The 27,350-nt window shown below is 41.0% G+C and overlaps 2 protein-coding genes across 5 annotated transcripts; one reads left to right on the forward strand and one right to left on the reverse strand.

The window, feature by feature from the left end:
- The first annotated feature begins 5,493 nt into the window (after nucleotides 1–5,493).
- Nucleotides 5,494–6,857, forward strand: LOC133559099 (uncharacterized). The gene is made up of 3 exons (XM_061910483.1): nucleotides 5,494–5,725; nucleotides 5,794–5,911; nucleotides 5,975–6,857. Exons 1-3 carry the CDS (start codon nucleotides 5,589–5,591, stop codon nucleotides 6,236–6,238), a joined length of 519 nt encoding a protein of 172 aa, XP_061766467.1. The 5' UTR covers nucleotides 5,494–5,588; the 3' UTR covers nucleotides 6,239–6,857.
- Nucleotides 6,174–27,234, reverse strand: LOC133559098 (zinc finger CCCH domain-containing protein 6). Of its 4 annotated transcripts, none has more exons than XM_061910481.1 (12): nucleotides 26,961–27,234; nucleotides 17,477–17,696; nucleotides 17,289–17,396; nucleotides 16,953–17,202; nucleotides 16,727–16,875; nucleotides 16,535–16,660; nucleotides 11,731–11,847; nucleotides 11,546–11,653; nucleotides 11,235–11,464; nucleotides 10,822–11,168; nucleotides 9,190–9,357; nucleotides 6,174–9,121 (listed from the first exon to the last, which is right to left on the reverse strand). In XM_061910481.1, the coding sequence occupies exons 1-12, from the start codon at nucleotides 27,008–27,010 to the stop codon at nucleotides 7,731–7,733; spliced, it is 3,264 nt and encodes a 1,087-aa protein (XP_061766465.1). In that variant the 5' UTR covers nucleotides 27,011–27,234; the 3' UTR covers nucleotides 6,174–7,730. The 4 variants fall into 4 exon arrangements, with proteins under 4 accessions (XP_061766465.1, XP_061766466.1, XP_061766464.1 ...); XM_061910482.1 differs by having other exon boundaries at nucleotides 16,781–16,875; nucleotides 26,751–27,234; XM_061910480.1 differs by having other exon boundaries at nucleotides 9,190–9,354; nucleotides 26,751–27,234.
- Nucleotides 27,235–27,350: the final 116 nt, after the last annotated feature.

A 27,350-nucleotide genomic window follows, 5' to 3' on the forward strand; every position in this document is an offset into this window, starting at 1 on the left:
CGCCGAGCTCCGTCTGGCTAGACTGACGACGGCAAATGTTAAAAAACAGCTCAATGAAGCGATGACCTTGTGTGCTGACACCGTGCGACTGCTGATGTCGTCACACGTAACTCCTCAGAGCGAAGAGACGTTGACTCTTCTGCACAACAAACTGAGCAAAGCCCAGAACAACACAAGGTGTCTAGTGGAGTTTCAGGGCGCACCTGAACGGGAGGTTGACCAACTGGAGGGACTCTGCATTCTCTGGGGTCTATCTGTTCACATTTTGTTCAACTCTCTGGACCGGATTTTAGGAACGTCAGGAAACATGCATCAACACCCTCAAAAGCGACTTTCCAGCCTATCAGAGAGCTCGCTGAGAATCCAGGAGGCAGCGAGCCTCACCAGTCTAGTGTGTAAAAGTGTTTTTAAGTCCAAAGAGTTGACGGTACTCCAGGATGAGCTGAAGAAGCTGACTGAGCGGTACCTTCAAGCTGCGGAGGACCTCGGTGTGACGCCGAGTGTAATGCAACTTGTGAAGTCAGAGCTGCTTGGGAGAAATGTTATCATCAAGATGAAGGATCTCTCAGGGATTCTGAGCCAAGCAAACGAGAAATACGACACTGAGCTGCACAACTTGGTCAAAATGGCGTATTTGGCAGCAGAGCACACCGAAGAAGCAGAGCAAAGATTTGAACGATCCGCTGATTTGATTTTTGAAAAGGTAAAAGCTGCCACCAAAAAAGTGGAGGAGAGCTTCAACCACATGCGGGACTCTCGTGCACGTTCCAACCTGCGGTCCATCAATGACTCCCAGTGTTTTCTGATGTCTGACATCATCAGCAGGGTGCGCCTGATGGTCCAGACTGGCTTAGTTTGTGACACATTCAACCTGGAGGTGAAGATTCAGTGCTGGGCAGCCAAAGCCCACTTTGTGGTGGAGGAGATCAGTAAGCAGGACGGGGTTCACCAAGAGGTGAAGGAGAACCTCACAGCAGGCCTACAAGCCATGACGATGCCAGATGGACCCGTCCAAGACATTTTCATTGCGTCCAACACCAAAAGGCAGGCAATCCCCTCAGACAGAAATAAAGATCCTGCAGAATCAAAGACGATCGCTGTCGTCAAACATGGATCCTCAAGTGCAGCAAAAAATGCAAGTATTTCCAATTAATTTCTTTTGTAATTTTTTTCTTGTTCGTCTTATACAGTGGGACCAAAAAGTATTTAGTCAGCCACCGATTGTGCAAGTTCTCCCACTTAAAATGATGACAGAGGTCTGTAATTTTCATCATTGGTAGACTTCAACTGTGAGAGACAGAATGTGAAAAACAAATCCAAGAATTCACCTTGTAGGAATTTTAAATAATTTATTTGTAAATTATGGTGGAAAATAAGTATTTGGTCAACCATTCTGATGGAAGAAGGTTTTGGCTCAAAATCTCACGATACATGGCCCCATTCATTCTTTCCTTAACACGGATCCATCGTCCTGTCTCCTTAGCAGAAAAAACAGCCCTGAAGCATGATGTTTCCACCCCCATGCTTCACAGTAGGTGTGGTGTTCTTGGGATGCAACTCAGTATTCTTCTTCCTCCAAATATGACGAGTTGAGTTTATACCAAAATGGATACATGGATGATACAGCAGAGGATTGGGAGAATGTCATGTGGTCAGATGAAACCAAAATAGAACTTTTCGGTATAAACTCAACTCGTCGTGTTTGGAGGAAGAAGAATACTGAGTTGCATCCCAAGAACACCATACCTACTGTGAGGCATGGGGGTGGAAACATCATGATTTGGGGCTGTTTTTCTGCTAAGGGGACAGGACGATTGATCCGTGTTAAGGAAAGAATGAATGGGGCCATGTATCGTGAGATTTTGGGCCAAAACCTCCTTCCATCAGTGAGAGCTTTGAATGGTTGACCAAATACTTATTTTCCACCATAATTTACAAATAAATTATTTAAAATTCCTACAATGTTAATTCCTGGATTTTTTTTTCACATTCTGTCTCTCACAGTTGAAGTGTACCTATGATGAAAATTACAGACCTCTGTCATTATTTTAAGTGGAAGAACTTGCACAATCGGTGGCTGACTAAATACTTTTTTGCCCAACAGTATCTGGTGATTTGCACACAAACAAAAATGGTTGCGGAAACCAATTCTTCCCTAAGCAAGTTAGTTTTTCTTCCAGTCACTCACATGCCTGCTCAAGTGGCCTTGGGCTTAGAATGTCCGCCCTGAGATCCGTAGGTCGTGAGTTCAAAACCACCGGCCGAGTCATACCAAAGACTATAAAAATGGGACTCATTTCCTCCCTGTTTGGCACTCAGCATCAAGGGTGGAAAGCATCTGGTTAATTTGCCAAATGATTCCCGGGCGCAGTGACCACTGCTGCTCACTGCTCCCCTGTTGGGATGGGTCAAATGCAGAGGATAATTTCACCACTCCTAGTGTGTGTGACATTCATTGGCACTTTAACTTTTAAATTTACTGTACATCAGTGACTTGGGGAATGTATGAATAATGGTAAGATGTTGGTGATCATTGATGGGTCAAACGATACAGAAGCGTCGATGTCTTATGAAACCCATGGAGTGATACATGCGTCCCCTGATGCATCGATGGGTGTGTCACTTCCAGGTAAAACCCTGTGACCGATACAGCTGCTGTGGCATGTCGTGTTTGACACTGGTTTTCGTCTCTATCACTGCATCATCCAGCAAAAGAAAATTATTTCATTTTTTAAGCACCAAATAATGTAAATATTTGTATTTTCCTGTACACTAGTTGGCTCATGACAAAAGTTCCGCATTTAATAAAAGTCGTCTCTTTTCATCGCATAATTACACAGTAATTTGGACATCTGTGTTGATGAATCTTTTGCAATTTGTTCAATGAATAATGGAGACTATAAAGAACAATGCTGTTGGTGGAAAGCGGTGGATTGCAGCTGCCTTTAGCAACCGAAACACTGCCTGTGTTTCTTTGTTTGTTGTGAAGCTTTAACACAGAGCGGTCAAGTGAACATGTTTCTCTACGTCAACTAGCAAGTTTTTGGATGGGAAAATTGTGATATTTAGTCGGCTCTTACCGGAGACTTGAGTGGATTATGCGACCTCTTCCTGTAGCTGTCAAAAAGGCAGCCGTGATCTTGGCTGGCTTCTCTCAGACACACTGGCGTTCACCGCAGCCCTCCGACTTTCAGGTATGACTTTATAATCTCACCAAAACACTATTAACACAATAAACAGAAAAGGGATTTTCCAGAATTATCCCAGTAACATCTGAATTGCTCACACTGCCGTCGTTTTTTTTTTGTTTTTTTTAGTGCTTCACTCTAACTTTCCTCATCCACGAATCTTTCATCCTTGCTCAATTTAAAGGGGAACTCGTCGCTTTCTCGGTTCGAATTGCACTTGCTGCTGGTGGCTATGATTATAAACAATGTGAGGATGTGAGGAGCCCTACAACCGGTGACGTCACGTGCACAACGTCTGCTACTTCCGGTACAGGCAAGGCTTTTTTATTAGCGACCAAAAGTTGCGAAATTTATCGTCGATGTTCTCTACTAAATCCTTTCAGCAAAAATATGGCAATATCGCAAAATGATCAAGTATGACACATAGAATGGACCTGCTATCCCCGTTTGAAGAAGAAAATCTCATTTCAGTAGGCCTTTAAAGTTAAAGTACCAATGATTGTCACACACACACTAGGTGTGGTGAAATTATTCTCTGTGGAAACATTTGTAGTTTATTGTGTGTGATTAATTGTGTGAATATTTTAACACTAAACATTCTCCTTTAGCCCGACAATGAGTTGGCGACTTGTCCGGGGTGTACCCTGCCTTCCGCCCGGATGCAGCTGAGATAGGCTCGAGCAACCCCCAGCGGCCCCAAAAGGGACAAGCGGTAGTAAATGGATGGATGGGCATTCTACTTTACTTACATAAAACAAACAATGCACATTATTTATTCAATACACACAATGGACGTTAACATCCATCCATCCATTTTCTACCGCTTATTCCCCTTTGGGGTCGCTGGTGCCTATCTCAGCTACAATCGGACGGAAGGCAGCTAGGGTACACCCTGGACAAGTCGCCACCTCATCACAGGGCCAACACAGATAGACAGACCACAGTCACACTCTAGGGCCCATTTAATGTTGCCAATCAACCTATCCCCAGGTGCATGTCTTTGGAAGTGGGAGGAAGCCGGAGTACCCGGAGGGAACCCACGCATTTACGGGGAGGAAATAGAAACTCCACACAGAAAGATCCCGAGCCCGGAATTGAACCCTGACTACTCAGGACATTCGTATTGTGAGGCAGACGCACTAACCCCTCTTCCACCGTGAAGCCGGGCGTTAACATTTTGTTGTTTATTTTATGTTTATATTTTCTGTTTTACAAACCTAAATGAATGAAATGGTATAAAGAAATAACAATATATAAGGAACATTATTTAAAAGAAGGAACATCCATCCTCAACAAAAACTGTAGCTTCTTTTTCTTCATACTGCTAACTAGCTGCGCACGCTGAAAACGAGTAGCCAGGCCAGAATAATGAATTTATTGACAGTGCAGTGTGAAATCTGATATGATTACTTTGCAGTTATAAGTAAACTCCGTCTCAAAGAAATGTCACTTTCTGACAAAACATCCACATTTCGGGTTGGTATAAGCGGCCGTGCCAGCAACTTGGTTTCAGGTTCGATTCCCCGCTTCTGCCATCCTCGTGACTGCCGTTGTGTCGTCGGGCAAGACACTTTACCCAGTGCCACCGACACTGGTTTAAATGTAACTTAGCTATTGGGTTTCACTATGTAAAGTGATTTGAGTCACTAGAGAAAAGCGCCATATAAATATAATTGAATTCACTTCACATTTCGATGCCTGGCCCCTGAGCCCTTGGGCTCTTGAAACGGTGTCCCTCTTCATTATGTAGTTAAACTGCCTGACCTATTGTAACAAGGTTGCAATCAAAAACACAATGCCATTTTATAAAAAAAAAAAATAACTCCCTGGTAACCTTTAAACAGAAAAGTCAAATCACATTGGGAACACGTGTAATCCCCGTTTTGGTCCCCCGGATTAAATTGGTCCTAGTGTGTGAATGTGAGTGTGAATGTTGTCTGTCTATCTGTGTTGGCCCTGCGATGAGGTGGCGACTTGTCCAGGGTGTACCCTGCCTTCCGCCCGATTGTAGCTGAGATAGGCGCCAGCGACCCCGAAAGGGAATAAGCGGTAGAAAATGGATGGATGGATGGATTGTACAAGTAAAATTTCAACATCCAGACAAATAATATTGTCAATATTTCCTTGCAGGTTGCTTCTGGTTACACTTCTTCACTGACCTCCACCTCCTTTTTTCTGAAGCAAGAAAGCACCAGCTGGGATCCCACAGATAACAGAATAGTCCAGGAGACCAGAAAGATGGCAGACACGCTCTTCCACATGACTCAGTACCTGAGGAACAGAGGCCCATTATTGGTAATGACCAGTAAAGTGCACTCTGTCTGTTATTATCCTTGAGCTTGTGTTCATTTTTTCTCTCTCAAGAACAAAGAAGCATTTGTGTGCGCTGCCAAAGATGTGATGTCAACCTGCCAATCAGTGACCGACTTCATTCAAGTCATCGCCAAGCACTGCCTGGATGAACAATGTGCACAGGAACTGTCTCTCGTAGTGGAGCAGCTTCTCACCATCACTAACCAGCTAAGCATCCTCTCCAGGTTGGAGCCCACAAACTGGCTGATGACGAACCATATGAATGTATTATATTTTACTAAATGTATTGCAGTGTCAACGCTGTAACGCCTGGCTGCAAATCATCCGACGAGATCCTGGTGAAGAACGTGCAGAACCTTCTCCACACAGTCCTGAGAGGGGTCCATGCAGCAGAAACAGCCTGCATCACAGTAACAAACCCACTCACAGCTATTTAATTAGAAATGTTACTAAATATGTTACCTCTCTTTTAGGGTTTAAAGCAGCCTGCCCCGAACTCAGCTGAAGCAGAGGCGATGGCTTTATGTTTCCAGTGGAAGAGGAACCTGGAACTCCATCGGGCCCAAGAGACCTCGAACCCACAAACCGACGATCTGGGTTTGAGGAAGACCTCATCGCAATGTGCCGCACCGAGTCTGGCGTCGCCTGTGCAAGATGGCTCCAAGTTAACGCTTCAAGGGAAAGGTGCTCTTTATTGTTTCCAAAAAGTAATGACTACCTCTGACAAGTGCACATAGAACATAAAGAGAGCAAATAGAAAAGTACAAACATCATGTAAAAAAGAAAATAGTACAAACTATGTGGTTGTAGATTTTAGTAGTGTAGTGGTTCACATAGCTGACTGCCATGTGAGATCAATTCCAACACAGCACTAAATGTTATGTAGGATTGTGGTATTACATTTATTATCTATTAAGATATGTACAGTCAATTAAAATGCTGCAGTGCACTGACGAATAACATGATTATCAATGAAAACACGTCGTTTAAAAAAAATGCATTTACATTTTGAAGACACAAACAAAAAAAATCCATCAAGAAGTACTAATATGGCTTATGTGTAAATTAGTCACATGTCACTTGTAATTATTTTCAGGCAGAAAATATGAAAGTAAAAACATTTAATATTTAGTATAATTTACAAGCTTGTCACTAGAAAATAGTCTATAATGGAGTGTTATTAAACAGCCATGGAGCGTGGACGCCATTTTTGATAGAAGACTCCATAATTTACACATTTTAAAATGACGCACACTGTAAGCAGAAATATAAACATAAAAAAATAATATTTTGCTGATGAAATTGTGTTTGACTGTAATGAGGCAGAACTTGAATTAAAAAGACATAAGAAATCCATTTATGGTTAAAAATCTCTTCATAAAAGTGAACACAAGCATCAAGACTTTATATTAAACAGTGAGAAAACATGGAAGTAGAAAATGTTTCATCTAACCTACCTGTAAAAAAATCTAAAATGACCTCATTCAAAATGTGGCTCATGCCAAGTGGTCCCCGGGTTACGAGCGACTTCCCGCGACTGATGAAAATTTGACCTAATACTCAAGTCACTCAGAACACATGGAAGACAATTCAACAATAAAACATTCAGATACAAGAATAAACAGTAATACAAAAGCGGTGCTGCGAGGAAGGGAGAGCCAAGCTCATTAGGAGGACAAGTCTCAATAATGCTGCTTAGAAATCACTGTCTATTTCAAATGAAAAGATCCTTAAGTCACACCTTTTGAGCAGCTTGGATGTGGATTTTTCCACTTCTCCACTCAGCTTTTTCATTAATTCGCTTCACAGTAACTCATTTCACTTTGTTTAGTTTTTCACGTGCTGCCAATAGAAGAGTCTGCCTCACGCTTGGTAGACATAATGGAGGGTAAGGTTAAAAAGTGAACTAAACAGGACAAGAGTGATGTCTATGTATTACTCCATGTGCGTATTCTTCCGCCGCACGCACAGAACTAGTTATTGGTAATCAATTAACCACAAAATGTCATAAAGCGAGGACCACTTATAGTTAGTATTGGGTATGAAGTCATGTTTTTTTTAGATACACATGCTGACTTAAACCATCTTGACCATGATCGCTTTGAAATATTATGAATGTATACAAATAAACATATATATATATATATATAAAGAGAGAGAGAGAGAGAGAGAGAGAGAGAGAGAGCTTACTCATGACTGACATGTCTCACTGATAAAAAAAAACGCAGTTCACTGACAGAAAGGAGAAGCTGTGGGGTCAAAGGTCTTGAATACAGCTTTGAGAGTCCTGTCCTCGACCTCCTCTTTGTCTTCTTGGGTAGGTTCCTTCATACGCACTTCTTTCTCCTCCGCCTCCTCTTGTGCCCCAGCAGATCCAAGTCCTGTTAACTTGGCCTGCCTAGGGTCCGTGTACTGGGGTCGGATCAGGCCCGCCAGAGCCTGGATGGGTAGGTTATGCACAGCAGGGGGTGTGACAGCCGAGTCCGATGAAACCGGGGCTGGGCTCGCTTGCTGAGAAGGATCAGAGGCTGAGTCTGCGCTTTTTGTCTCGTCCAAAGAGGCGCGGCGTTGACTTGAGGCGATCGGTTGCACTGGAGGAGTGTTGTTCTTAATCGTGTTTTTCAAAATGCCCGCTTTCTTCGGAGGGTCTACCTGATCCTTTTGAACCGTTTGACTCCGGGGGTCGTACAGACTGATACCCCCCAGGATTGTGGTGGGGCTTTCAAGGACGCCCCCAGACGATGCCAGTCGAGGCGCATACGGTGGAAGCTTCTCAGAGATGGAGGATCCAGCACCTGTCTTTTGCAACCTGGGGTCCACAACGGAGGGCTCCTTCTGACCAATTAGCTTGGATTCCAGACTTCCTGTACGCTTGAGTCTGGGGTCTAAATTCTTTTGTTGACGTGGATCTAAGGGTCTGTCCGCTGAAGACCCAGATGGCAGTCGAGTCAGACGCTCCTTCAATCGAGCGGCTGCCAGTCGGGGGTCAGTGGGCGGCGGGCTGGAGGCGGGCGGGTGCTCGGGTAGACTTCTGTTCATCTGAGCATCCGCGATCAGCGGTGGCAGTGGCAAATTAATGGAGTGCTCTTGTTTGGGAACCAGACACGGGATCAGGTCCTCAGGAGCCCAGACTACAGTTTGGGCGAAGGTAGGGCGCTGAAGCAAAATGTCCACCCGGATGTGGCTGAACTGCTTCAGCTGGCACCGAGGGTCCCGCAGCACCACACCTGAACTGGCTTCCAATGGTATGAGGGCGGCTCTGTCTCGGAGTTCTCGCTCCCCTTCCTCGTCTTCGTCTCCAGTGGGCTGTTTTTTGGCAACAGGGTGGTTCTTTGGACGGGAGGAGCTCGACTCCATGGCTCTCTGCTTCCTGGGGTCCCGAGAGAGTCGTGGATCCAAACTTGCGTCACACTGATTCTTCACGTCAGTGGGTCGCTGCCGTGGGTCCGCTTTCACCCGCGGGTCACTTGGCTGAGTTCGCTCCTTAACAAGACGAGGGTCACCCGAGGGTGCTGCAGATACAGGTGTTGTGGTCTTGGACTGCTGCATCTTCAGACATTTTAGGATGGAGGATACACTACTCCCGTCCTCGTCGTCACTCGAGTACCAGTTTGTGTCATCTGGAGAACAACAAGAAATGAGGTCTCCATACTTTTGGGATATAGTTGGACCGGGACAGGAGAATCACCTCTGTTCTTGTCGTCCTGACTGTCCGTCACCTGCGGCTTTGACTCTTGTTGTTGCTGCGTCAGGTGGAGAATGATGGCTTTCTGCACTGCTGGAGGTAAAGACTGCAGCTGGACGTCCACGCCGATCTGCTGCTGGAGGTTCTGGATCAGCGTCATGCCAGGATCTGCTGAAACACCCAAAAGAAAGGTTAGCTTCTACTTTCAAAGAGGACATATTCAGGAAAACTGCTAAAACTTCATCTGTGGGTTTTGGTGTTAGCATGTCACAAATATTTTGTTAAGTACAATCTGTTTTCATCTAAACAAAAACAAAAAACATAATATGAAGGGACTGTTGAAAAAGCCTAAGATATGTATCGTGATAACAGAATACATCACAATATAATATTTGACATATAAATGATGAACAATTTCAAAACGGGTTACAAAGGCTCCTAATTCGACTGCTAATGTATGAAATAACATATTGCATCATTTCTGGCTGTTATATTCTATCAAAACTATTAATGTACTTGCTGATTTACTGTTATTAACTGGTTACTTTCTATTGTAACATGTTTCTATTTACACTTCTGCTAAAATGTATAACCACATACTCTTCTATACTTTAAATTAATTTTGTCCGATACTACAAATTTGGGTATCGATCTAATACCAAGTAGTAACAGTGGCAGTTTTACTATTTTCAACATCATTGAACAATTAAATTTTTGATCACAATTAGCACCGGGCAAAAACACAGGATGGCCGTGTAAGAATATCAATTAAATATGTAAATGTTTTCCTACTATTGATAATGTTTTAAATATTTTGGGTTTTGCCCTTAACGTCCTCCTGTGTCCAGAGACTTAATTCCTGAGTTTTTAAACAATGACCAAACCAAAATATTTTGGATCTCAAAAAATATTGATCTTGCTACTGTAGTATCGAGCATATACTGATACTATACTTAGTATCGTTACTGTCAGTATTTGTTTACATAAAAGAGCTCCATGTTAGGTAAGCGGTTTGCATATTCTCCTACAGTGTAGTGTGGCATGTTTGGGTATTCCTCATCCTCCGGTGTTAATGGTAGATGTAAACTTACTTTATTTTCCGCCATTGAGGTGAGAATTGCTCACATAGAAGTGGCTTTGAACATTGGAGGGACATTAGCCGCTACAAGGTGGGTTGAGGAAGTGTTTGTTCGCTTATCGCTGTCAAATATACAAGACACAGATGTGTCATCAACATGCATTATCACGATGTAACGATAGTATTAAAAGCTCTATCGCTGTCCATATTTATATTGTCTATATCAGTGATTCTTAAACTTTTTTTCACAAGCTCAGTAAACACTTGGCTCTCCAAGTACCACCATAATGAATAAGGACCAACATTAAAATACAGTAGTGCAGTAGGCCTAAGCATTCATTAAAAAGAAGGCAAAGGTTTTATTTAGCGAGTATATTTAACATTGTTGGCCACTATAACATTACACACAGTTTGAACAGTACCACTGTGCTTAAATATTTAATTAATTGGGAGCCTGCGTACCACTACCACTGTTTGAGAATCACTAGTCGATATAACGCAACCCTAGTTAGTATGTGTCTTTATTGTGAGTGATCATCCAAATCAATGACACACACCTTGTTGACCTGTGGGCTGGTTTTGAAGCAAGTTACTAAGGAGTTCTATTGGGTTCTGACCCAGTGACGGTAGAGCCAAGAGGCTTTGTAGCATCTGCAGATCTGGTCCTCCAGGGAAGGGAGGCCCCTGCATGTTCATCTGAGGGTTGTTGACGTTTCCATGGAACACCGGCGGCTGCATTGAGTATCCATGGTGTGGCTGTTCACTCATGGGTCCTCCTACTTGGTACCCCATAGAACCCGGTGACCCTGAGGAAGCATCGGGTCCAGAAGAAGCCATAGCGCCACTTTGTGTTTCATCTGATGCTCCATTGCCTTCATTGGGATCCTGGGAGTAGTTGGACTCACTGAAAATACACAATTAGTTTGAGGCTGGACGCACAGCGCTTCCATCTGCTAGAGATTTGACTTACTTCAAACTGATCATCTGTGCCAAGCCAACTGTAGGTTGAACTTTAATTTCGAAGATGGAGGGGATCTTCTTCCCTGCCTCACAAGAAGCTCCATCTGGACTATTTTGACCAGGCGTGGGAAGCAAGCCCACACCTGGAGGAGGCTTGGGAAGTGGAGCAATGCCTTGTTTTCTCAGGTCCTCCAGCTCCAACTCGTCCTCACGGGCGTTTTCCTCCTCAGTGTTAATGATCTGATAAGTGGAGAAATTCTTACTCAGTATATGTCTATGAATTGGGTTTTCATTAGCCAATACGTTTTGAATTTGTCTCACCCTATCGAGCAACTCTTTGGTGACATCAGTCAGAGCATCATGTGAAAATTTACAGTTGTCCCCTTGATAGCATTTGGCTCCAGTGTGGAAGAACTTGCAAGGATATTCATGTTCAGTCACATATTAAGGAACCTTCCTGAATAAGTGATTAGACAGTCATGCACACGTGGTCACCACTTAAGGATATTGTGCATGTAAATGCAATGGTCTCCTTTACTGCAGTATCCCTGGAGGTAGAACTTGCAAAGTTCCTTCTTCTTATCTGGAATGACAAGCTCGTGCTCAAACTTGCACTGCTCCCCCTAAAGGAGGAATTATTATCATTCATGTCAGAAAGAACATGCAAACATCATACGTAATCAGAATGGCATTCATCGGGGTAGACATGTATATAATGTACCAAGGCTAAACATGGTAATGCTAGTTTTAACCATTCATTCATCATTATGGGGACGGTGTGGTTGGGAAGGGTTCCGGGTTCAATCCCCAGCTTCTACCAACCTAGTCACGTTCGTTGTGTCCTTGAGCAAGACACTTCACCCTTGCTCCTGATGGGTCGTTGTTAGCACCTTGCATGGCAGCTCCTGCCATTAGTGTGTGAATGGGTGAATGTGGAAATAGTGTCAAAGCGCTATGAGTACTTTGAAGGTAAAAAAGCGCTATACAAGTATAACCCATTTAGCAGTACCTCCACCAAGTGTTGGTTACCTTATTTATTAGAATCGTCGCATAAAAACTAGACAAACTATTTTAATGAGAGTTTGTAACATTTGTATTTTAGAGAGAATTCACACAGACATGTGAATTTCAATTTTATTGTTGCAGTTGGTTGTTAGATATGGGTACCAATTACGGTACCTTGGAATCAATACCAGTACTCAATGGTATCGTTTTCTATACTCAACTATCAATTGTTGGTACTTTTGTGTGCATTAATAAATATTAATTGGTTTAATAACAGAATTTAATATTTTTACGACCATTTAACATGATAACTATATTGTCCAGTTGTTATATCTGGTTTCCTTACACTTCTGGGTGATGAGTCATTATTTATAGTTTGTCCTAAATGAATTGCCGGAGCCCGGAATTAGCCTTTGCCATTAAGTTGATTGTAAAAGTCTTGTCTTTAGTTGAGTCCTAAAAAGTTTTTTGACAGTTTTGTAAAGTATTGTATTTATTACACCCCAGCTCTTTCATTGCAATGTGCATTTAAGTTGTAGTTTTGCTCACCAAATTTGGAAGTGTCTAAATCGCCACATAAAATTGATATTGCTAATCAAGATCAAATATATAGCAAGTTTTACTTTTGAGTGCTTGCTACCAGGCATGCTTCCTTTGTTGGCATGGAAAATTGCAACATATACCTACTGTATTGGCAGTCCGCTATGAATTTGTCTGTTTTGCCTGCCAAGTGCTTCAGCCAGTGACAAGTCTACAACCCAATGCAACGTAATGTACAACAAAAGCTATCGAAATATGGTACTGTGAATCGATATTTGATAAAGTAACCATCCCTAGTTAAAGTCCACTTGGATTGAGGCTGGCTTGGGCCGTAGTCAATAAATACATTTTAAGAAACGATACATATAAATTTATGCGATAACTTTGCCAGCAATGATAAATTGGCATGTCTCTGTGTTTGTTTTCTCCATCTCTTGCTTACCAAACAGGGTACAAGAGGGTTCACTCTGTGCATTAGTCTCAGCACTTGGGCTTGTTTATTTAAAAGTAGGATTAAATGAAAAGAGGTGAAACATCTTGTCAGCCTTCCAAAATCTTTTGTCTCGGTGGGTGTGGAGGCAGGACCGCTAGCTTGCACACACTGGATGCACGGACAGATTACCTCACTACTTGCCAGTGAGAAACACCGCAAAGTGACAACAATTTGGAGGAAAAAAGATGATTGCAAAGCCAAATGTTCATGTGTAGGAATATTTTGGCCTTAAATTAACTGAGCAACATGAAACCATCTCCACTGACAAACGAGCCGGTATAAAAAGTAGTGTTAAAGTATTTAAAAAGACAGGCCGGCAAATTGCCAACCATACCTTAGAGAAAATGTGCCGTCTTCCCTTCCTAAAAGGGCCACAAATGGAAATGAGTGGCAGTAGTTTGGAAAACTTGTGAGTTTTATTTAGATTTTTTGATATTTTTTTAATGTGTGCGCCTTCACATAGATTGTGCCCTGTCTTTACTTATTTAGTATAATTAAAGGTAATTGACTTCAAAATTATAAAAAATAATAATAATAATGACTACATTTTTTTTTATTGCGTTTGAATGGGTTACTTGCATTATTATTATTATTATTATTGTTAATATTACGGCCCATTGAAACTGCAATGTTTATTATTATTATTAATATTATTACTATCCCACTTTGGGTGCATTTTTGAGGCTTTTAGCATACACGAAAACTCCCCAAATTTTCCACAGATGACCGGTAGGGGTCGGATTTTTAGAAGTTTCAAAACTGTACTGCAAAAATTTGGCTCAATCACTACCTCTTTAAAGTTTAAAAGTTAAGCCCATTGTCCCAGAATCACGCATCAACACGAAAATCGTTAGGGACGTCCTTCATAACAGGAAGCATGTAAAAATCTGAAGAACCCATATATTAAAATGAACAGGAAGTTGGCCATCTTTGGTTCCGTTGGCCATTTTCCCGCAACACAAAGGGGTCGTACTTTAACAAACTTTGACCACATGAGTCGCGGTTACAATTACTGACACTACACATAAAGGTGATGATAAATTGTGAACACTTTTTGCTTACTCCAAAAGATGTGAGCTTTGCACGCCACCAAACTTTACTCTGATGGTTTTTTGTAATTTTTCGGTGAAAAAAGGGGCCGTACTTTAACAAACTCCTCTTTTGGACTTTGGCCAAATTAGTCGCAATGTGGAAATTGATGGATAGATGGTAGTTTATAGGTGCTGAACATAGCGGTGAGGATGCATTGCGAACAGATTTTGCCTACACCAGAAAATGTGGGTGTGGCCTGGGACCAAACTTGGCTCTGATGGCTTTTGGCTATTTTAAACAAAATGTTAAAAAACAAAGCTCCACAAACTTAGACCTTGATGCCTACTGGTAGAAATTAAAATGACGACACCTTGAAGTGCCCGATGGGTCAGTACCTGTTCAAATCTATTTGTAGTGGGTGGGGCCTGGAGGGGCCTTCCTTCCATATGCTCTGATCTTTCCACAATTTTTGATGGTATAGTGGGGGTTGCAACTGCATTACTGCAGTGGTGTCAATATCGCTCGCTTGTGGTGGAAAATTATAACAGCCATAACTTCCTTCAACATGCTCCGATTTTCCTGAAATTTTGGATGGCGGGTTGTGGTGTAGGGCACGACATCTGTGGTGCAATTATGGCCCCCTTGTGGTGAAATACTATAACAGTCTTAACTTCCTTACACATGCTCTGATATTCCTGAAGTTTCTAATGGTGGGCCTGGGTGTTGAGTGGGACACAACTGCATTACTACTGTGGCACCTTTATTGCCCCCTTGTGGTGAAAAAATATAACTGCCATAGCTTTCATCTACATGCTCCAATCTTCCTTGAAATGTTTATGGTGGTTGGGGTGTTGGGTGGGACATAACGGCATGAGGTGGTGAAAAATTATAACCTACTTACATATGCTCCAATTTTCCGGAAATTTTTGATGGTGGGTCGAAGTGTTGAGTGGGACTTAACCATATTACTACTATGGAACATTTATCGCCCCCTTGTGGTGAAAAAGTATAACTGTCACAACTTACTTCCATATGCTCCAATCTTCCTACAAAATTGGTGGTGGGTTGGCGTGTTGGGTGGGAAAAAATTGCATAATTACGACAGCGCGTTTATATCACCCCCTAGTAGTGAAAAATGATAACTATGATAACTTCCTTCCACACGCTCCAATCGTCCTGAAATTTTTGTGTGGCTCGGAATTAGGTGGTAGCAACTGTATAACCCCTACAGCGCCTTTACCTAAGCCCCCGAGTGCTTAAAAAGCACATACTCTTAATTTTTCTGACATTTTTTATGGTGGATCAGGGTGTTGGGTGCGACCTAACGTCATGTATGCAGCGCTTTTTTTGCCCCCTTGTGATCAAAAATAACTGTCATAACCTCTTTACACATGCTCTAATCTTCCTGAAAGTTTTAATGGTGGGTTGGTGACTTGACCGCAAGCGTCATGCGTGCTGGCCGACTCGCGTAATCCCTGCGGTATAAGGGGGACGAGGGCTCGTTCAACACTGCTTGCAGGTTTAATTATTATTATCATTATTATTATTATTATCATCATATACTTTGATTATATTAGTGCCTAATTTGGTCTCAAAATAATGTTGACAAAAATATTGTTTATCAACAATAATTTGTGGGACAATATATTGTCCAGCCAAATGTGTTAACAGCCTAGGCCTAATAAGCCAAATGAATTTGCAGGACTTATGTTAAAAAAAACGAAATAAGACAAATTATGGACCACTTGGCTTAGTCAAATGTACTAATGTGAAAAAAACTGTAAAGTGTTTTTTCTCGCTCAATGCGCCGCCACTTTACAAAGTTTTGCCCCAAAAATAAGTTTCAGTGTTGAAAACTCCTTACCGAGCAGGCACAAAACATTGATACAACGTTGATTATACATACATGTCTTAACTTTGAAACTCAGACAATGTTGATGTCCAACCTTGGAACCACATTGTTGGTTGAGAAATGACCAAATTTCAAACGTCAAATGAACATGACAACCTGACAAAAAATAAATGTTGTCAAAAAGGATGTTTCAAAGTTGTATTTGTGTTGTAAATTATCGGTTGGAAAATGACCAAAATTGAATGGTCGACACAAACACTAATTAGACGTAAAAAAGCCTGTTTTAACATTATGTTTGAGTTGCTCAACATTAGGACCTAATTAACAAGTTCTCGACGTTGTTTTAATGTCTTGTGCCTGCTGGGTATTTTATTTGAGGGTACTTTACCTTGATGCATCGACCCTCCAGGAAATACTTGCAGATGTATCTTCCATTGTGTTCCACCGTGTGCTGACTGATAAACTCCTTGCTCATAACCAGACGCTTCTTCTGAAAACCGGAATTTTTGACCTCCTGTCAAATAAAAGGAACCACGTCATACAGTGTCCCATAATCAATGTAAACATTTGACGAACATACTGGAGGCATGTCTTCCATGTCCTGTTCTCCCCCTCTGCCTCTTCCCCCACGTACCACCCAGGGTTTTCCTCCCTTCATCTTCTTGTTCTTATTGAGCATCCCTCGTCCTCTTCCAGGTCCGCTCCCTCTGCCTCTCCCTCGCTGCCCGACTGAAGAGAAACAAATCCCTTGCCAATTAAAGTGTTTCACATGAAAAAGTGTTCACATTTGAAAAGTGTTTTCTCACATTGTGGTTGTTTCATGCACCTCATGCTCCCCCTCTTCCCTATCTGCTCCCTTCCCAGGCGTCCCCTTCCCAGCCCGGATGAGGAATCTTTAGAATGCGGGTACTCCGACATTTCATCATCGTAATGATCCTCTTCGTCTTCATAGTCATAGTTGTCGTTGCTGTAGTCGCTGTATTTGTCAAAATCACTGCTTTTGTGAGGCGGGGATTTGTGTGAATTGCCACGTGAACCTTTCGCATCCCGTGTATGCTGGGAAGGAAAAAAAAACAGTGAGAATCACATCCTGTCAGCATCAATAAAAGATATCAGTATCTGCTGGGTAGATGTGAACTCACCAGGTCAGAATCACGTCCAGGTCCATAACTTTGCCTGTTTTTGGGCCTCTCTGGCCGGTCGTAGTCGGAGTCATAGCTGTCACTGGAGCTGCTTGAAGACGAGTGACGCTGAGGGGAGGAAAGATGGAACAAAGTAATTAAAAGTCTTATCCTCACATGTGCTCACATTACAAAGCCATGCAGCTTACTTTCTGTCTGTCCCGCCTCCTCCTTTTGGACCTCCTCTTCTCTTTGGTCTTCTTGTACCGTTTCCTTGAGTGCCTGTAGGCCTTTTCATCTTTTTCTTTTTCTCGCTCTTTCTCTTTTCCCTTCTCTTTGTTTTCATTCACCTCTGCAGCCTCTTTGTTTTCCTCCTCAATCCCAATCCCCTCATCATCTATTTCACCATCTTCCAACTCTCCATCCTCCCTGGAGGGACATTAAAAAAAAGTTGAGCAATGTCTTTGCATCAATGTTAAGTCTATGGAAATGTTTCAAACTCCTGTTTGAATGCGTATTGAGCAACATCATGCTTCCTGGAGGCAACTTTCCATAGCTGACATCTTAAAACAGCACTCTGGCTTAGAATGAGTGCTTCTGCTGGTTGCAGTCAAGTACTGCACTCTTATTTTGCCTCTATGACTGCACTTCACTTACTAATTGACAAAATGCTAAATGATAAATGATTAAATTAATGGTTATTCTACTCAAAGGGTTGGGAATCTTATCACAATTAACAATTTAATTCGATTCTTGGGTGACACTTCGATTCAGAATCAATTCAACACGATTCTCGCAATATATTGTTTGTTATATGAATTATAACAAAACCTGGTCAAATCAGGTTACAGGTTAAAAAAGATTCTCTCGGTGTGTACGTGCAGTGAGTAAGCGCGTAGATAGCCCAAACAACTTTTTTTTATTGATTTTTGACTTTATTATGAATTGATTATTTTTTTTGTAGCACTCCTATCCGCTCGTAGGGATGTGAATCTTACAACTCACGATTCGATGCCGATTCTTGGGCTGACAGTCCGATTCAGAATCGATTTGTCGATTTAAGCCGACGCTCGCAATATATTAGTTGGTATATAGAAATTATAATAAAACCTTTTCAAATCATGTAATGACATATACACGGGGCAAGTGAGCGCAGAGATGGCCTAAAAACAACTTTAAAAATATATTTTTTAGTACATTTTTTAATAATATGAATCGATTTTAGAAACGTAACATTAAAGAAACGCGATTCAGTATAACTAAATGCCCATCCCTAATTCAAATATTTCCAATTATTGATTTTCCTAAAAACAGATATGTTTAATCGTTTTGCTTCTGGCGCCCCATTCCCCACAATTTAGTAGTCCATCCATCCATTTTCTACCGCTTATTCCCTTTTTTGGGGTCGCGGGGGGGGCTGGCGCCTATCCCAGCTACAATCGGGCGGAAGGCGGGGTACACCCTGAACAAGTCGCCACCTCATCGCAGGGCCAACACAGATAGACAGACAACATTCACACTCACATTCACACACTAGGGCCCATTTAGTGTTGCCAATCAACCTATCCCCAGGTGCATGTCTTTGGAAGTGGGAGGAAGCCAGAGTACCCGGAGGGAACCCACGCATTCACGGGGAGAACATGCAAACTCCACACAGAAAGATCCCGAGCCTGGATTTGAACCCAGGACTGCAGGACCTTCGTATTGTGAGGCAGACGCACTAACCCCTCTTCCACCGTGAAGCCCACAATTTAGTAGTATACATTATTTTAAAGCCATTGCCAAAAATATGAACATACATATGTGAATATTAGGGGTATTAAAAAAACTTGATTCTCAAATTAATGGGAATTGTTATTTGTAACGATTCTTAATCGATAAGAAAAATTTAAAATCGGTTTAATATATATATATATATAGATATATATATATATATATATATATATATATATATATATTGGTTGTTTTTCATGCCTTATTTGGATTTGATTTAAACAAAACCTGTTTACTTTTAACTAATATAGAAATGTACTAAAGCTTGTTATTTATTTTATGGAGGAATGTAGTTATTCAGTAGAACTGGCACCCTATGTTATCAAAAAAGTATTGGTTTTTAATTTGACAATTGTTTTGAATTTAGAATTGATTCTGAATCGAATCGTTACCCGCAAGAATCAAATCGAATCCAATTGTGTGGTACTCAAAGATTCACAGTTTTAGTGAATATAAATTTGTTAATGCACAAAAGCTAAGTAAGCTCAGCCAAATACACATATGTAAGGGTTTCATAAATAATAAAATACAAAGCTAACAACTATTGTCAAATTACTTTTTACAATACTGCACACAACTCAATTTAATGTTAGCATTACCATAACATGAGGTGTCCTAGGCTGGTCTACTGTTATTATATATATGGGTCATCATGGCTATAACAGAGAGACTACTCTGTAAATTAGAAGCCAGTTTACAAATAAATACAACTATTTTTTTAAGTCACATACACTATATGCCTAATTCAACATTTGGCAAATTTTAAATTAATAAAATCAATTAATAAGAATGTATACCGTTATCTCTTGTTACTTACAATTTTAGAAATTACCTTGTTTCAATGTTTGGCTTTATAAAACTATGAAAAGCAATTATATATGCTAATTAAAGCCATGATCAGTTTAATCGGTGACTAAATGGTTAAATAAAATATCAATTGACAGGATATTTGTCTCTTGTTGGTGCATACGTTCAACTATTTCTATACTACATTTCTGCCCACAGTTACGTTAACTTTTGATAAATTTTATTCTCAAGCAAGACTACCGCAAAAAGTATTTCCCAGCACATCCCAAATATTTTAATGGGGTTCAGGTCTGGACAATCATCGCATCTCTAGATTATTTTAGTAATCGAGTAATGTATTGATTAATTTCTTAGAATAATCGGATAAAACACTTTAAAACCCTCAGTGTATATTTTAGGAAAATAGTTTAAATATTAAAAGTTTATTAAGCTTGCCACCACCTTCAGTCTTTGTTTCTAATAAGTGTACATCATCAACATTGACTTTTTACATGTGCATGAAAAGAAATTGAGATTTACACAGTTAACGTCCCCTGCTGCGTTTGTTTGGGAAATTATATCTGTATTTAAAGGTCCCAGCATTCTGTGCGGCCTGGATTTTACACTTATTAGAAGATTATTCGAAGCAACTAAATATAAATTGAAGGCTTTGTCTAATCGATTAATCTTTGCAGCCATAGGACAATCCATGTGTGAAGATGACATCTGATGCACCTTAAACCATTCTTCTACAATGTGAATCATATGGATCCTGGCATTGTCTCTCAGAATAGAAACTAAAATCCATAAAAACTGGCCATGCAGTTACAATGATCCTGGGTGGATAACCGTGAGAGGAAGAGTGTGGGGGGCAGGGGGGTAATCATTATGCAATGCAGTCTGCTGAAAATGATGGAAAGTGCCACTCTACATAGCAAATGATGCTGTGGTCAAAGTTGGGATTACCAGAAAACACATTTTAAGATATTCAACACGCTGTTGCCATCTGGCGGCTCAAGTGTATAATGCGGCCCCCCTACCCATTTGTCACGTTTCATGTGTCAGGAAAACCCAGAAAAATGGGGCCAGATGAATCCCCTTCCTACTATATATTCAGTTAGTCATCTGACCTATTTTTTTGAGCACAGCATTTCATAACAGCAATCACTACCCTATTGGTATTTCTTTACTGCTGCAATGATAAAGTCATCACTAGACTTTAGCTGAGATCTTTCATAAAAAGTATATTCATTTTAGCTTTACAATAATTCAGTTTCTTAAGGGACAAGCTGAAGAAAATGCATGGATGGATGTTGGAAACATTTTTTTAAATCACTAGTTACAATTTAACATGTATGAAAAAAGTGAAAAGTCTCAATTAGAGATGGACCGATCTTATCGGCCATTTTTTGTATTATAAAATAAAAATAAGTATGTGATCGCCTTTGCCAATGAATGCCTTTTAGTACAGAAAAAAAAAAACACCAATCCCTTCGAGCTGAAACTGCATTTTGTTTTTAGTCCCCAAGCTGACAAGCTGGCGTCTAATAATGTGTTGCTGTACACAGTGTGGAGCCGCTCCTCTAAGCTAATAATAATCACCTCCATTACGACAAATAAATAAATAAACTGCATTTCTTAGTGTCATTATCTATTATCAGTGCAGGGCAAGGCTAAACATGTTACACACCACGAGCAGGCATGCTAACTGCTGAGCTAGCTTGAAACAACACCAAGAAAAAAGTGCTTAGTAATTTTTTTACAAATGTAGACGAAGCCACATTACAGCATAAAGTACAAAGCTATTACGAGGAAATGAATGAGTAGATTATAGTCTAGAGAGCAGATAATGTAACAACAACTGTTGGTTGTCAGCATCATCGCAGTTAGTACACGAGTCAGCGGAGGGTAGATCGATCCATAATTGGTGGTTTGATACAAAGGTACAGAGTGATTAAATAAAAAAAATTTCTCAAAATCTTATTTTTCTTAATGTTTACAAATTCAGGGAACCATTTCTTGGACAGTTGAGGCTTTTGAAGGCAAAAAAAAAGTTATTTAAATTAATACTACATAGTAGGAATGTAACAACATTGTAGATACCGCGGTACTACGGATTCAAAATCCTCACCATAACGCCGTGACCTGCGACAATGTTAAACAATAACTTGCCGAGTGCAGTTTTTTTTTATTCCGCTTTTGCAATGGCCGGTCTGAAAATAAAATACATCTCCCCATATTGTTTCTTCTGACCAGCGAGCATGGAGACAATTACAGCGTGACAAAGTTCACATTGTATATGAGCGGACAGTAAGCTTGTAGACAAATCAGCGTGAGGAAGTTAACATTGATGCAAACTATGGTAGCTTACATTTTCATTTTAATCACAGTTCTACTCTACTGGTAGCTTTTTCGAGTAAGCAGCAAAATTTGACAGAACACCGACAAGGTAGGGGCGTTGAACACCTCAAAGGGGAACTGCACTTTTTTGGAATTGTACTTATTGTTCACAACCATTATGAGAGACAAGAAATACATATCGTTTTGGGGGGAGATTTTAGAGATGATAAAAAATGCTTGGAAGATGCAGCTAATGGGAGTCACCGCTGTAGCCTTCAACAACTTCACAATCCTCCAGCGGCGCCGCTAGGGATTTTGGGCCCCATGAAAGGAATCTTTACAGGACCCCTCTGTAATATAATTTCATCATCATTGGGGGCCTCTCTGGGCCCCCCTCCATCATGGGCCCCTAAAATCCGTCTCCTTTACCCCCCCTTTTCGGCGCCCCTGCAACCCTCCATCAACGTTTGGTAAACCCTCTGCAAGTCTATATGTGATGTCGTAACAGACATGTTCATAACAATACGTAATACCGTATTTTGGTCATTTTAATCTTTAGCGAATTTATTTCCATTTCCATAGCAGCGCATGTCCAACTTTTGGCAACAACCATTTAACAGCTACCAAACATGCGTGTGTGTTCTAATCATGCCAGCAAATAACAAAGACGACTATTTTTAGACCAATGAAGGTTCACAAGCTCATCTTTTTGAATCTGAAATTATGGAGGATGAACCACTGCTTGTACAAGTCAGTACGCAGGAAGAGTGAGACGTTGGAGCAGACAGAAGCCGAGAGAGTGAGGTGAAAGTGAATCGATGTTGCAAAATGTGGACATAAATGGAGTGCTTACCCACAATTAACCGGAAAAAACGTCCCTAGCAAGCTGGACCGAGCAAACAACTGTCCATCGAGTGAGTCACACTTTATATCGATCATGATACATGCAGTACATCATGCGTGTATCATGACAGACAACATACACTGTCTGGCTTGTTGTGTACAAACAAAACATGAAATGCGGGCTAATAATTTACAGATACTCTTATATGATTGTTCATATTTTTCAGTCAGTACAGTTCGGTGTCTCATCGCAATGTGTTGTGCATTACAAACTCAAAGGCGTTTCGTGCTGACGTAGAAGCTAGCTTACCTCTTGCTGTAGTTAGCATCCACGGCTAATACAGTAAAACGCTAATGTGTTAGTACTCTAAAAAACCAGACTTCCTCAGTGTCCGGTCTTACAAGAACAATGTCGCTACAGTTGGTTATTATACAAGGTTACGGAATGTAACGGTTTTTGAATGCATTTATAAAGGGATTTGGTAGTAGAATTGATTGCTTCCATTAGCTGCATTGCGGGCCACCAAGAATGAGACAATTTTTATGTTAGGAAACAAACAACAACAAAAAAAATGTTGTTCTCGTCTCTTATAAATATTGTGGCAAAATTCCCCCAAAAATGCTGTTCCCCTTTAAAGGGTAGAAAAAGAGGAAGTGTGTTCATAATATATAAGATTTTTTTTTAATGGACATTGTTCTGAAAATTTCATCAAAATCCATCCATAACCTTTTGAGTAATGTTGCTAACAAAACGGACAAACAAACCCTGGTGAAAACATAACCTCTTTGGCAGAGGTAATACAGTCTGTGTACTGCGAGTCTCGAGCGTTTCCAAGAGCACTTCACAGCACAACACCGCGGCGGAACAGCATCCGGTGGAAACGCGGACACTGCATACCACGGGAAATATGACAAGCTACTTGATAAACCGTCACCATCATCACGGAAAATAGATTTGAAACCAGCGAAACTAAAACATCAATTTTTGAGGTAAAGGTAAGTTAAAGTACCAATGATTGTCACACACACTAGGTGTGGTGATATTTGTCCTCTGCATTTGACCCATCCCCTTGATCACCCCCTGAGAAGTGAGGGGAGCAGTGGGCAGCAGCGTGCCGCGCCCGGGAATCATTTATGTTGATTTAACACCCAATTCCAACCCTTGATGCTGAGTGGCAAGCAGGGAGGTAATGGGTCCCATTTTTTCATAGTCTTTGTTATGACTCGGCCGGGGTTTGAACTCACAACCTACCAATCTCAGGGCGGACACTCTAACCACTAGGCCACTGAGTAGGTAATGACATTATCAAACGTAAAATTGTCTTTGAACATTTCATGAAGACAGCATTTTCCAAACTGAGATAAAAAAAAAAAAAAAAATCCATTGACTCTCCAGAGGTAAAAGTTGAACATTGTTTTAGACTTGCTACATCCTATTTTTACACTGTCATTTTAAAAGACACTCAACTGTAAGTTTTGTTTACATTTTTGCTTGAAACAGTGGATGATTTCGCACAATTCTTCGCTCTTAATTTAAGTTTATAATAATAAAAATAAATAGAACTTTGCCGCATTATGTTCAATTACAGTAAATGTCCATCCATCCAAAACATTCCTGCCACTTCATTTGACACATTATGGCATTTGAGAAGAGAATAAGGAATTAATTCAAATAGTGTGTTGATATAGTTAAACTGTCGATAGCCCTCACCATAAATAAATGGAAACATTTACAGATAACACATGGGACCTGTATCGGACAGTCGGTATCGGAATCGGCAGTATAAAACCCGAATCGAAACACCATTCTCATGCATCTCAACCCAGATTAAAGGCCAACTGAAACCCACAACTACCGACCACTCAGTCTGATAGTTTATATATAGATGATGAAATATTAACATTGCAACACATGCCAATACGGCCTTTTTAGTTTACTAAATTACAATTTTAAATTTCTCACGATGTGTCGTGTTTAAAACGTCGCGGTATGACGACTCGTATGATGATGCGTGCGTTTGACGTCTCGGGTTGTAGCGGACATTATTTTCCAGCCCAATCCAAGCTATAAGTAGTCTGCTTTAATCGCATAATTAAACAGTATTTTGGACATCTGTGTTGCTGAATCTTTTGTAATTTGTTCAATTAATAATGGAGAAGTGAGAGTAGAAGGATGGAGGTGGGAAGCTTTTCCCTTTAGCCACACAAACACACGGTGTTTCCTTGTTTGAAATTCCCAGAGGTGAAGCTTTACTATGGATCAGAGCGGTCAAGCGAACATGGATTCCGACTACATGTCAACCGGCAGTTTTCGGTGGGAAAATTGTGGTAATAAGTTGGCTCTTACCGGAGATCAGCTGAGCCTCTGTCCTGCTGCCATGACTTCCCTCAGAGACTCTGGCGTCAACACACCCGTGGCCACAATCCTACGACTTTCAGGTACTATTTAACTCACTAAAACCCTAGCAACACAAAAGCCAGATAAGGGATTTCCAAGAATTATCGTAGTAAATGTGTCTAAAAACATCTGAATCGCTCCCACTGCAATTGCCATTTTTTTTCTTCTAGTCCTTCACTCTAAATTTCCTCATCCACGAATCTTTCGTCCTCGCTCAAATAATTGGGGAAATGGTCGCTTTCTCGGTCCGAATAGCTCTAGCTGCTGCTGGCTATGATTGTAAACAATGAGAGGATGTGAGAAGCTGTCACGCCAAATTTCTTCCCCCCTACAAAACCTTCCCCCCCATTTACTTCCGGGGTCATGATTAATACAGACGTTTTGTTAACGCTATATTATAAAAACATAACACCTTATTATAAAAATACAGACGTTTTTTTTATAACCTATATTATAAAAAATAAAATATAAAAAAAATAATTTACAAACACAAGCTATGGGATGACGCATTTACTTCCGGGGTCACGTTTCCTCTTACGTCATCCCATAGCTTGTGCTTGTAAAAAAAAAAAAAAAAAAAAATATTTTTATAATATAGCGTTGACAAACACTTGTATTTTTATAATATAGCGTTATATTTTTTAATATAGCGTTATATATTTTTTTAATATAGCGTTATATATTTTTTTAATATAGCGTTAACAAAACGTGTGTATTAATCATGACCCCGGAAGTAAATGGGGGGATGGGGTTGTAGGTGGAAGAAATTTGGCGTGACAGAGCCCTACAATCTGTGATGTCACGTGCACATCATCTGCTACTTCCGGTAAAAACAAGGCTTTTTTATTAGTGACCAAAAGTTGCGAACCTTATCGTCGATGTTCTCTAGTAAATCCTTTCAGCAAAAATATGGCAATATCGCGAAATGATCAAGTATGACATATAGAATGGACCTGCTATTCCCGTTTAAATAAGAAAATCTCATTTCAGTAGGCCTTTAAACCATGTCCCTGCAGTATTGCCTAATGACCAACAGAGGGAGCTGCATAGCAAAGATGGGAGTGGCAAAAACGTCATCGTTTGCATCGTTAGCAACAATGCATTCAGCCCATAATCACCCCACAAATAATGATGTATGGAAATTATTAATGAGTCGATTCGACAGAGAAAAAAAAAGAAGAGCTAAGGTGCACCAAATGGCATGCAAGGATTATATAGAATTGGGGGCATGGTGGAAATGTGTAAAATGGTGAGAGAAAAAAACAGAAAAACAAGCACGTCGATGCACAGCACTGAAAGGCACACATGATGGCGTTAAGAATTGCATAAGATTGTTACTCGACCTTTCGTCCCCTGCCAGCTCAGAGTCTGTCATGTTTTTGTCAAGAACAGGGGCAGGGAGACTGGCAACAAGGCTCACAGAGGCCATTTGGAAAGCGAATCTGCTTGACTGCTCAGTCCCGTACAAGAGTGCATGAAGTCAACCCGTCAATGAGACGTTGTGTTGTGACAGATGCTGGAAGATGTTCAGACTGGAGGAAGAAAAAACTCACGGTGTTTCACGTCTCCACTGAGACAGTGTACAGACACCCTCCTCTTTCATATCAATGACGTTTTAACTCTGTGAGCACAGCTCGGTACCCCGCTTTGCTAATGTCCCGTCGGTTGACAGCTGCCATGATGCAAGAAGAGAGGAGACGGAGGGAGAAACAATCAGTGTTGTAACCATGTTCGTTGATATCAGCATCTTCACAAGCTTTCGCAACAGCGACATCACCCTCAAAATGGCTACTGAGCCCCGTCGCGCACAGCCCAGGAGCGTGTATTCGTCCGCGCTTTTTATAATCCCAGCGCGGATCTATCTAACCGGATGCTACAACATTGCAGTATGTGATTGGTTGCATTTCACCTGCGTCATTACAATGGCCTTTCTTATTGGTTAC

Source organism: Nerophis ophidion, linkage group LG09 (assembly GCF_033978795.1).
Source record: "Nerophis ophidion isolate RoL-2023_Sa linkage group LG09, RoL_Noph_v1.0, whole genome shotgun sequence".
Lineage (NCBI taxonomy): Eukaryota > Metazoa > Chordata > Actinopteri > Syngnathiformes > Syngnathidae > Nerophis > Nerophis ophidion.